General features: G+C 49.4%; 1 protein-coding gene across 2 annotated transcripts; it reads left to right on the top strand.

Annotated features, from left to right (window-relative positions):
* Positions 1–4,744: 4,744 nt before the first annotated feature.
* Positions 4,745–10,732, top strand: RNASEL (ribonuclease L). Of its 2 annotated transcripts, none has more exons than XM_032192781.1 (7): positions 4,745–4,792; positions 5,202–6,744; positions 7,131–7,219; positions 7,617–7,807; positions 7,912–8,020; positions 8,785–8,906; positions 9,613–10,732. In XM_032192781.1, the coding sequence occupies exons 2-7, from the start codon at positions 5,223–5,225 to the stop codon at positions 9,746–9,748; spliced, it is 2,169 nt and encodes a 722-aa protein (XP_032048672.1). In that variant the 5' UTR covers positions 4,745–4,792; positions 5,202–5,222; the 3' UTR covers positions 9,749–10,732. The 2 variants fall into 2 exon arrangements, with proteins under 2 accessions (XP_032048672.1, XP_032048671.1); XM_032192780.1 differs by having other exon boundaries at positions 7,909–8,020.
* Positions 10,733–11,456: the final 724 nt, after the last annotated feature.

The raw sequence follows: 11,456 nt of genomic DNA, 5'->3' as shown, positions 1-11,456 counted from the left end.
CAATGCTGTGACACCACGTTTGATTGTGGGCTTTTACTTTATTTTTGCATTCTGGGGGGCTGTTACAAAGCACACAACGTAAGGAAAGCTGCTGGCGGCACATGGCTTGAGGCACATTTACGGTCACTTTAAAACTTGCAATGTGAGAAACACAGAAAGGCAAGGGGGAAACTTGAGAAGAGTAAAACTTCCTCTTGGCATTTGGCTCATGGGAGAGAAATAAACAGTTCACGAAAGGTTTGAAAGCAATAGTTAAGTTATGAATATATCAATTGCCAATGTATTTTGTGCTGTTTATATTGCTCACCCTTTTCTGAACGTGTCTCGGGACTGCAGTTCACAATACCCATTTAATATCAGTAGGACACGGTTGACTTTTAAGCACAGGAGGGTTCATGTAAAGGATGCTTTGGCTCACTATCATTAATAACATTAGATTTAGCATTAATTCCATTGATGAGTGAATTATTTTCCAGGGGGAAGCACCTGGCATTAGAGGGAGTGTCAGAGACCATCCTATCCCCAGTGCAGCTCTTGCTGCCTCCCCCGTCTGGGATGCTTTGGGGTGGTGTAGCTCAGAGGTGCTGCTGCCCTAGGTGAAAACCAACCCAGGTGTGCAAAAATACACCAGCCCTTCCCAACCCTGCTCCCTACAGTTGCTATCCACCTAAATGGAGGAAGCCAGATTAAACTGCCTATTTTAACGTTTATTTGAGAAGGAAGAAATGAGGCGGAAGGTAGCCAGGATGTATTTAAATTATCCAGCAAGAAAGACTCGGTGAGAGCACCAGAGCAGAACTGAAGCAGGCAGAAACAAAATCATGTTCTTTTAAACTGCAGGGTCTGACTAAAAAAAAAATAAATCAATAACCTTGCACACCTTGAAATTAATTTAAACATGATTTTACATTCAAAAATATTCAGATTGGCCAAACAAAAAAAGTTAATAAAAATACTTAGCTAAGAATTAAAATATTTTTGCGAGTTTTTTTTAGGGGGAAATCGGGCTGTGTCCACTCTTGGTGCCCTCTGTGTCAAAATATCCCAGACTGCATTTTTGTCTTGGTGGTAGCACTGAGACCTTTACAGCTGGCACTGGAGCATCTCATTTGCAGCTCTTTTCATTTCACAGAGAGAAAACTCCATTGACAGAACCAGAGAAGCCCTGCTTGCGTCCAGCCTGTCCTCCACAATTGCTGTCAACCCCCCGTGCTAATATAACAAAACCTTTAAAGCCTTGGGAAAAAAAAACAAACAAACCACAGACCCGCCTTGAGAACCAGGAGCTGAAGGCTCCCATAAACCACAGCCGAAGTTTCCCAGGGTGGAGGCAGCGAATTTGGAAGCAGAAGGGAAGATTTCGGATGTGGGGAGCCAAGGCAGGCACTGCCCCCCAGGCACAGCCCATACTTGCTGCAGGGCTGAGTTTCCATGAGCTGGGCTGCGTGGGGATTTACTGCATGGAAAGCAATCACCAGTGTGCCTGAGAGATGTCTTGCTCTGAGGGTTTCAAGAGATATTGCCCTGAGCAGCACCGTGCCCCACGTGTATTTGCACATCTGTGTTCTCACTGTGCAGCTACATATGTGGGGTCCCTGTGAAGGCACGTATTTGGGCAGGTGGCACGTGTTGGTGTGCACACGTGGGGGCAAACTGATGTGTCATTGCATGTGTTCATCCATTATATCCTTTTTAAAAGACAACCTGCAAATAAATGTTATAAAATGTTGCTGGATTTTTATTTCTTTTTAAAGGAAGCTCAGCGGCAGAGGGGATGCACTGAGGTATTGCACACGCTGCAGGCTGTGTCACAGTGCTTTGCCAGCCTCTGTGCCAGCTGATGGGGAGGGAGCAGCTGCACTGCACTACTTCCCAGCCTGCTGCTTCCTCCTAAAGCTCCAAAAATCCCATGTGATGGGTTTCCTTATGGCTCACCTCCCTTCCCCGTACAACTAAATGCTACGGTTTCCAACCCTGCCCTGCTGTGTGCAAGGATTCCTACCTGCACAGTGCCTCATGATACAAAGCGAAAGGCAATAATGCTGCCTCCTGGCATTGCAGGGGTGCTGAGCACACAGCTGGGCTCTGAAACTCTGTGCTCCAAGCCTGCTCTGACGTGCTGTAATCTGGGCCCAACCTGTGGGGAAGGGCAAGGGATGAGAAACAGCTGGGAGGAGCACTGCTGGGAACCACCTCCAGCTGGGAAAATGCATTTAGGCTCAGGTAGTTGCACAGCTGCTGCTGTGACCTGTTTTGGGTGATCTTGGATGCCTTTTGAGGAGCTGCTCTGCTCTTCTTGCCCAGGTACTGGGGATGGTGCCCTGCTTGGTGGGGTCTCTGCGTGCCTGGATGTTGCCCTTACATCTTCTTGAGTCTTCTCTTGCTGATGGGCTCGCTGTCTGTTTGTGCTGGTCAGGGTTGAGCAGCAGCCCCAAAGGTCAGCAAATTCAGGTGAAAAGTGTAACAATGCTCCACTGCAAAATGAATCTTGGTCAATGCTCCTGTGTTCCTAGCTGCCCCCACCAGGGCTTGGGTCGCATCCTTCTGCAGGCTATTTTCCAGGGCTGTGTTCCAGCAAGCCCCAGCAGTGTGGCCAAGCATATAAACCCTGGGATGTTCCCATTTAGAAATATAATAAGGAAGCAAGCGCAAGGAACACGAACAAAAAAAACCCCATCCTACTATTCATAGTTTGTTTAAAAAAATTATTTTAACTTTGGCAGGCAGTTTTTATTGTCATGTTTCAGCTCATGGTTTTGTGGGCGGTAGCCAGGGCGTGGATGCTGCCTCAGGGGAGGATTGTGACATGGGTGAGCATCCATCAGCACAGAGGATGAGGAGAATCATCTCCTGAGCCCCTGTCTTGCAGGGGGCAAACAAGCACTTTGCAGAAGCTCCTATGCTTTAAAAAGCCTCTGAGACCTTTCTATTCTCCAAAAATTGCCCAGTTGCGCTTGAACTTACTGTTGTGCAAAAGTAGTTAGGAGCAGGGAGGAGAGATGGGGAAATCCAGCTTTGCTGGGGAGAAAAAAATGGGGAAAACCATCTTGGGGAAAACCATGTTTTGCTCTGGTGAAGCCCTGCTTTGTTGGTGTACAGATGCACAACAATTCTGCTTGATGGCTGCAAGCACCTTGCTTCTGGCTTGGTGTTGGCCCAGCTGCAGCAAAAAGCAGAGAAAGCCCTGTAGTGATGGGCTGCAGGGTACAGGGATGCAGTCTGCTGTGGCGGTGTGACTTTTGTGATGTTTTCCTTCCCTGAGACCAGAGGGAGAAGGTAAAGCACAGCAGGTGAGAGCAGCAGCTCCTCTGAACTTGGTGGCCATCACTTTTCCTGTCCCTTGGCTGATTATGGTCATCCTTCAAGCGAGAAGCTTTCCTTTCCTCAATTTGGCTTCTTATTGTCATTATCCTCATGGTAACTAACTACTGTCGTGCTGCACAGCAGTGTTTGCACTGCGGTCACCACAAAGCTGTTTGTTTGTCTGGAAGGCATCCTGAGTCTGTTCTGCCTTGCCTGCACTCATACTTACAGATTTATTTTGTGGGGAGCTGCTTCTGATGGCGTGTCTGTCAGAGCTGGCTCCCTTCCATCCTTCCACCATCAGATAGGGAGCTACTTTAAATCAGCTTCCTGAAGGGAGATTTTCTTCTACTTAGGTGGCATTGGTGTTGTGTTGTCACCTGAATTTTTTAATCACAGGTTGTATGGGTCAAAGGACTGCAACGCAGCCCTGCTATGAGCTGAAGGTCGCTCTTTAGAAGATGCTTCTGAGCCTTAAATTACCACTGCAGCTACGTGAAGGACACCCAAAATAATGATCTTCAGCAACAAAACCCACTGGCACACTGGGAACACAACAAAGTCACCGGACAAGAGCCCAAACTCTGCTCTGGTTGGAGAGGACGGTGTCATCGTTGGACCTCACAATCCCTGCAATGTGCCCATCTGCTGGCCTACAGCCTGCGAACAACAGCACCACCACAGTTGTCCATGGTCACCTAAAATTTGGTGTTCCCTTGGGGGAAGAAGCTCGGTCTCTGGCAGGCTGTCTTGGGGGCTGTTGTAGGAGAGGAGGAAAATACAAAAAGTGATGCTGGGGTGAAAGAGGGCAGCTGCCTGCTTCCAGCACAGCTCGGGTAGGGATCTGGGGCTCGGTGACTGCCTGGGTGAGATCCAGGAGCTTGGCTGGTTTGGCCACAAGGACGGATTTACCAAAAAGTGTGGAAAAGCTTCAACAAAAGACCAGTACTGGTGCATTTAACATCTCTGTGCTATTAGCTGCTGAGAGCGGGTTTGCAAACCTCTCTCCTGTGCAGCAATGTCACCAAACACCCCTTTCCCCCCAAAAAAAACCAACAGCCCTCCCCACAAGCAGATCAAATCCTCCCAGGCACTGCTCCGTCCAGTGGGAGGAGAAATTGTGCTCGTAACGCTGCTGTGAAAAGCTGCTCCCTGGCTTCGAAGTTGCTTTAAGCTGCTGCTGGGTTTGCAGCTGGGCAGGGATCCCTGTCCCCTCCTGCCTGGGGCTGGCGGCCCTGGGTGACAGCAGGCAGGGCTGTGGGACTTTGCGTGTCAGGCAGTGCGCAGCTGCGTCTGGCTGCAGGACAGGGGGAAGGGAGCAGCCCTTCGTGCTTCCTTGGGCAGGGCGTCTGCAGCTCTGCCTCTTGGTGGAGGAAGTAGAAACAGAAAAAGGGGCAGAACAAATGTAAACCTCTGCCTCGGACACCTTCTCCTCCACCTCTTTCCCTCTCCAGTTCTTGCAGGTTCTCTGTGCTGGCGGCGGTCCGTGGTAGGTGAGAGCATCTGTGTGTCCCCTGCTGTCTGCAGCCCCTGGCCGTGCCGGGGGGATGCTGTGCTGCTTTTCCAGCCTGGTGCTCCAGAGAGTGGCTGTGCCTTCTCCTTTGCTCCTGCCCACACCCAGCTCTGCCTCGCGGACCCCCCAGCTTTAAGGAAAGAGCGGGGTGCTTTGGGTCCTCTGAAAGCAACGATTTATTCGTCTGCATGCAGCAAAAGGCACGGGAGTTAGATGCAGTGCACTTCTCAGCGAAATACGGTATTTGTTTGCTGCTTGGTGGTTTGGGGGAGGAGGGGAGACGAAATGAAGCGAAAATAAGATGTCTGCCTTTCCCGAGGGTTGCAGTACTGTGAATTTAAGCTTCTTAGTTAAAGCTGCTCTGCCCCTTTTCTGATTTGTTTAGATACGTTAAGCACGGTTCCGCATGTCGCATATGCAAATACCGGTTTCTGCCTGCCTGCTGTGTTCTCCTCCCGAAAACACCACCGAAATAGCAGGTAACCTGCAGCTAGCCTGCCCCGGGGCGCAAGAGGCAGCCGCCTCATCCGGCATGGAGGCTGCAGATGATCTCGCCTCCAAGCTAAACGTTGCTGTGATAAACTCTGAAAGAGAAAAGGTGCTGGAGCTACTGGAGAAAGGGGCAGATGTGAACTCCAAGGTGGGCAGCGGCTGGACACCGCTGCAGAGTGCTGTGCAGGCTGAGGACAAGGACATGGTCCAGCTCCTGCTGGACAGAGGCGCGTGTCCACATGCCAGGAAGGACAACGGCGCCACCGCCTTTATTGTGGCAGCGATTGTGGGAAACGTGGAAATCCTGGAGCTCCTTTTTGGTTATGGGGTTGATATCAATGATCATGACGACAACGGCTTCACAGCTCTCATGGAGGCTGCTTGGCACGGGAACGAGGAAGCCCTGAGATACCTGCATAGCAAAGGGGCAGATGTGAACATGAGGAGGGTAACCAGCGAGGAGAAGGAGAAACTGAACAAAGGGGGCAGGACTGCACTGATGGATGCCTGTAGGAATGGCCACTTCTCAATTGTAAAAACTCTTGTCAAAGATATGGGGGCTGATCTGAACATTTGTGACAATGAAGACAGAAATGCCTTGATCCATGCCCTCAAGGTCCATGAGAGGAAAGTATCTGAGGCTGTCTCTATAGTCCATTTCCTGCTGGACTGTGGTGTTAATGTCAGATGCAAAGATGAAAGTGGGAAAACTGCCCTCATCCGAGCTGTTGAAATGCAGAACCAGTGTTTGGTGAAAGCTTTCTTGGACAAGGATGAAATAAATATCGATGATGCAGATGAGGACGGCAACACAGCACTGATGGTGGCTGTGGAGAAAAATGATTATGATATTGCAGAGATGTTGTGTGAAAAAGGGGCAAGGACTGACATTGGGGAACTTATTGCTATTGCAAATAGAAAATATTCTAATAAAATGCAACGTCTTCTTCGCAAGTACAATGCCAAGTATGTCCCAGCAAGCTACGAAAACTGGGAGCCAAAGAGCAAACGCTGGAGGAGCCAGCTGCAAAGCCTTCATAAAATCTATCGGCCCATGATTGGCAAACTAAAGGTATTTCAGTACATCCGTCAGAGAATCCAGAGCACCTCCCGGGGTGGCATCTACCTGGGGCTCCACGGTGGGACAGAAGTGGCAGTAAGAATATTCCTCAGCGCACAGGGTAGCGAAGAGAAGAAATTCCTCGACCAGTGTGGTGACTGCGAGCATCTACTGAAGCTCTTCCAGTTTGAGAAGGAAAGAGGCTACATGTACTTGTGCTTCCCTCTCTGGGAGAAAAACCTTGAAGAACACCTGCAGGACCCAGAAGATGAAAAGGATTACAAGGGCATCCTGAAAATGATCTTCCAGGCAGTGAGAGAGCTGCACTCCCTTGGATTTGCTCACCAAGCTCTGCGTCCCAGCAACTTCTTGATAGGTTGTTTTGTTTTCTATCTATTTTTGTTTTTCTTTCCTGTCACCTATAGTTCAGAGGAGGTGCCTCGTAGCTTTCTAACACCCCCTGCCTCAGATCAGATATGAAACACCAGTGCAGGTATCTTTATGCAGAACGGGATGTCTGTGGCATTTGTTCTCTTTGGGTAGGTACAGGTGTGCTGCCAGACAGTCCTGGGAGGGTGAATAGATCAGCCTGATGTGCCTCATGAGATCTGCCTGCCTTGTCAGGGCTTTGTGGGTAGCTCAACTCACAGCAAGTCTTTCCAGAGATGTCTCCTAAAGAAGGCCCCATCCAGAACACGGTGACAAACTTGCGTTAAGGTTCTCTGCCATCACTTGCTGATATTTTCTCTTATTTATCCTCAGATTTAGCTGGCAAGATTTACTTGGCGGATTTTGATAACAACAGAGTGTTGATTGAAGGCAACAAGGAACTTATAAGCTCAGACTTAGAGGTAACTTCCCTCCAAATCAATAAATGCTTTCAAATTTTATCTACTTCTGATATCTTCTTTCACTGTGAATTCCAGGAGAAGCCTTTGTGCATCCTCAGCTAGAAGGAGCAGCCTCACTGTTTTTTGGGCAAGCCCATAGAAGAGCAAACCCCACATGAGAATGAATTAGGGTGCAAGGCTGTGGCTGGTGCTGGGACCTCCCCAGATACCTCGGGAGCAGGATTACAGTGCCTGACCCCTCAGTCCTTGTGCACACAGCTTCAGGGTTCCCGTCTGTGTTTGTGCACGCCTATAGGTGCATGTCTACACGTGCATTTTCCCCATTTATGAACATTGCTCCCACTTCGTCCCTTTGGTAAGAAGCTTCATGTGTCTTGAGTGATATGTTTCCTTGCAGGACCTCAGCAGGCTCGTGCTATATGTCTTAGCAGGGGGTAGGAAACCCCTTCGTGAAGTCAGTATCGAGGATTTGGATGCAGATTCCCCAGATTACAAGGAGGCTCTGGACCTTATAGAGCGCCTGGCCTCTCACGATGACCAGGGATGGGGGGGTCTGAGCAAACACCCCTATTTCTGGAGCAAACAGACGTAAGTCCTGGGAGTAAAGGAACATTCTTGGTATGGGATTTGCCTGTGGTGCTGGAGACAGCGATGTTCTCTTGCAGCTAACGAAGCTTGTTGTTCCACAGCAGGTTCAACCTCCTGAAGAGTACCTGGAATAAAATCAAGGATCTCCAATGGGATAAAGATCTTTTTGAAACTATTAATGCTAGGAGTCCTTACCCGTGCTGGACTAAGATGGTAAGCATCCTCTCTTTGGATCAATGTGGAGCTTGTGCTAGATATCCAGCAGAAGCTTTCCCTGAGCATTTCACAGGCTCCATCTAACACCCATAAGGAGGAAAAAGTAGCCCCATGCAGATACAACCACAGAATATAGAGGAGCAGTGTCTGCACAGACCCTTTGACTTCCCAGATCAAAATAAGTGGTGGTGTTCATGTAATGCACTCCTTATACAAATGTAAGGCATCCATCCTCGTAGTTGGGGGTGGAGGTTTAAGGGCAAACCTTCAAGGGTACTTAGTGTGACCCCTAAGACAGGAACCTCTGGCCCTTGTTGCCAGCAAGTTTCTGGCAGAAGTGTTTGTTTTGGCTCAAAACCAGTGAAGTGGGGCCTGGTTTTGCAGGTAGCATCCTGGAAAGGCCTTGTGCATAGTGTAAGATCTGGCAGGCATTGTTCAGCAGGGCAGCCTGAGAGGCCCTCAATGGGCCCATCCTCCAGACATGCATGGAAATCTGCTGTGCCATGTTGGCAGTCCTAATATAACCCCCTGCATCAATAAGGCAGGAGAGGAAGCCCTTTGCAGAGCCAGGGGTCTGCACGGTGCGTGTCCTGTAGAGTGAAGTCTTCTGCTCATGCTGGCAAACCCACTTTGAAGTGTCACAAGGCTTATCCGTGCAAGACGATGCCTCTGCAGGAAGGCAGCAGCTGTGATAAGTGGAGGCGTGTGTGTTACTTCCATGGTGGGGAAAGGTAGGGAATAACCTGTCACCTTTTTTTCAGATTGATTCAGAGGTTCTGCATATCATGGAAGAATCCAGTTATAGAAAAAAATTCCATTATAAAAGCAATGTCACAGACCTTCTGAGGTTCATCAGAAACCTGGATGAACACCCCAATGAAAGGTAGATGTTTGCATCTTTGTGCCTGCGACACCTGTGTTGCTGGGGACACCTAGGAATCTGCGAGAGTCGGTCACTTTGAGAGCAAAATGTTCTTCAGAAGGGAGGACATAGCCAGGATGTAGAAGTCCATTAAAACATAATTTGTTAGATGGGCTGTGTCCTCTAGCAGTGGTGTGGGAGAGCTTGTGTCCTGGCAGCTAGCAGTCCGATCAGAAACAAAATCTGACTCCCAGACCTGTTCTGTGATGAGGGGCGATATCTTTATATCTCAGCTTTGAGATGCCTCCTTGCCTGCCTCGCTGCTGTTTCCAAAGGGCTGATGGTTGCTGTGCTGAGGTGCTTGAGTGGGTCAGGAGGTCCTGCTAGGAGGTCCTGAATCCCCAACCCTCTGCAATCATGGGCGTCTTACCCCTGTGGTCGGCGGTCCCCGTGACGTGGTGGTGGTAACCCCGAGCCGTGGTTTCGCTGAGGCCACCACTTCTTTTCTGTGAAGGTGCAGGTGGAACTAGGCAGATAGAGGTGCTGGAGAAGTGGCAAAAAGATGGAGCCCAGAACTTGGGGAAGGGAAAGGTTACAGTTCAGGGATTTGTAGGAAATCTTCCTGCTTTACCAGCCTCTGGAATGGCTTTTTCTATGCGAGGGAGGAACCAGGGCATCCTGGACTCCCTGGGTGTGCTCTAAAATCTTTGTTTTTGTTCTGTTTCAGGATCAGTAAAATAACAGGGGACTATGCTGAGTATTTCCTGACGAATTTTCCAGCACTGACCATTTATGTCTACAACTGTTTACGCCAGCATCCCAAATACAGCCACTTTGTAGACATTCAGGATCCTCCTCTGTAGGAGGCTGTTGCCTCACTTCCCATGGCTGATCCCCACTTGCTCTGCCTCCTTTTGTTCTTGATTTCTTCAGCTGAAGAAAGAGTTGAAGAAATTGGGTAAAGAGACGGGAGAGCACATGCAGATACAGAGCACGGAGAAATGAATGGTGCTTCAGAAGAAGTGGTTGGTGTAAGGACAAGGGCTTGGGCAAGGAGCCAGGCTGAGTGCCAGCCCAGGTCCCCTGTGACTCCCTGTCCCCATCTCCCTGATTCTTACAGAGCGCAAGGAGATGTGGGACAGGCCCCATATTCCTAATCCATGCAAGAGGCAGGAGAAGAGCCCAGGTATTGCCAACCAGGGACTCTGAAGGAGTTTCCCTAGCAGGGAGCTCTACAGACAGCACTTATGAGCCACCCAGGTACCCCATCAAGACTTGAATTCCCTCCTTCCACTCCTTGAACACAGCAGCCAGAAGCAGAGATGCTGTTGGTGCCCAACCCTGCCGTTCATACGCAGCAGCCCGGAGCTCTGCTACTGGGGCTGAGCAGCACAAACCCATTTCTGGAGCCCAGTGGCATCCTGATGGCCCAAGGGCTTGTTTGTTTCTCTGCCAGCAGTTCCTGCGGGGCTGCATAATGATTATATATTGCTTATGGAAATGTTTTCCAGCTGTTGAAATGATTTTTTTAAACTGATTGTTGTTCTTTCTGTTAGCCTATGAAGAACCAAACGGGGAATAAATTTGGAAAAATGTTTCCTACATATTTATGAACGAGGTCCCCATCTCTACCTGAGAGAGGAAGGCAGTCCAGAGCTCTGCTGGGTGCTGAAGGCTTCCTCTCCTTGGAAGCATACGGTCCCTTGTGAAATGGGCTGGATAGTGGATTTTATTTATTTATTTATTTATTTATTTATTTATTTGCTTTGTTTTACTCCTGTGGAGCGAGGGTGAGGATCTCATGGATGAGCAGATGTGCAAAGCTGAACATCAGCGCCTACGTGTGTGCCAAACTCAGGGTGGATGTGTTTGCTCCGTCTCATTGACAAGCGAGTGGCTGTCAAGATGCATTGTGGAGCTCTGCATCCCTTTAGCTGTGCGTGCTTGTATTTTTATGCAGCTGCAAACCAGCAGGCAGGGCTGTGCCATGGGCTGGGCTCCTTGAGTGCCTTATAAAAATTCCACATTTCCAGCCTGCTGCAACCTTTGTGCCCTCTTGCCTCACCCTGCTGTGGTACCAAAGGGCTGTGACTTGGTGGCTCTGAAAGGCTGTGAAAAGCCCTCCCTGGAAGCAGAGAGCACTCCAGGATGCCTAAACCAGAGCCCCCACATCTGTGAATCCTTCTGGGGACGGGGTTCAGCTGGGCTCACACTACAGGGACAGCACCTTTAGGGCTGAAGTGCTAGTGCAAGGCACGTGAAAATGCAGCTAGCTTTGGGGCTGGGGGCTTGGGGCAAAACCAAGCTGCAAAATCAAATTTTGGGGAGCTGGCTGGTTTTGCAGCTGGCAACGTGAAGCTCTTCACTTACAGAAATGTTGGACTTTGGGTTGGCCTGTTTGATTCTGCAGAAGCCAAGTGTTGATAATCAAAATGGACACATAAGAAATGTTATCTCCTGCCTTAAATACACCTGTGCTGTTGCCAGGATGCAGCCGTCTAGGATTTGAGGGTTAAAGCATAGCTAAAAATAGACTTCAAGTTACAAGGCAGAGCGTGCAGGGGTGGGAGC

This window comes from Aythya fuligula, chromosome 8, assembly GCF_009819795.1.
Source record: "Aythya fuligula isolate bAytFul2 chromosome 8, bAytFul2.pri, whole genome shotgun sequence".
Taxonomy (NCBI): Eukaryota; Metazoa; Chordata; class Aves; order Anseriformes; family Anatidae; genus Aythya; species Aythya fuligula.
The sequence above is the reverse complement of the archived record's forward strand: the minus strand, read 5'-3'. Positions and strand labels throughout refer to the sequence as shown.

Excerpts from the sequence above, each read along its gene's own strand:
- RNASEL (XM_032192780.1), top strand. The coding sequence starts at position 5,223 with ATGTCGCATATGCAAATACCGGTTTCTGCCTGCCTGCTGTGTTCTCCT. Across the intron at positions 7,808-7,908 it reads TATTTCTGGAGCAAACAGAC|CAGGTTCAACCTCCTGAAGA; the intron begins GTAAGTCCTGGG and ends GTTGTTCCACAG. Across the intron at positions 8,021-8,784 it reads ACCCGTGCTGGACTAAGATG|ATTGATTCAGAGGTTCTGCA; the intron begins GTAAGCATCCTC and ends CCTTTTTTTCAG.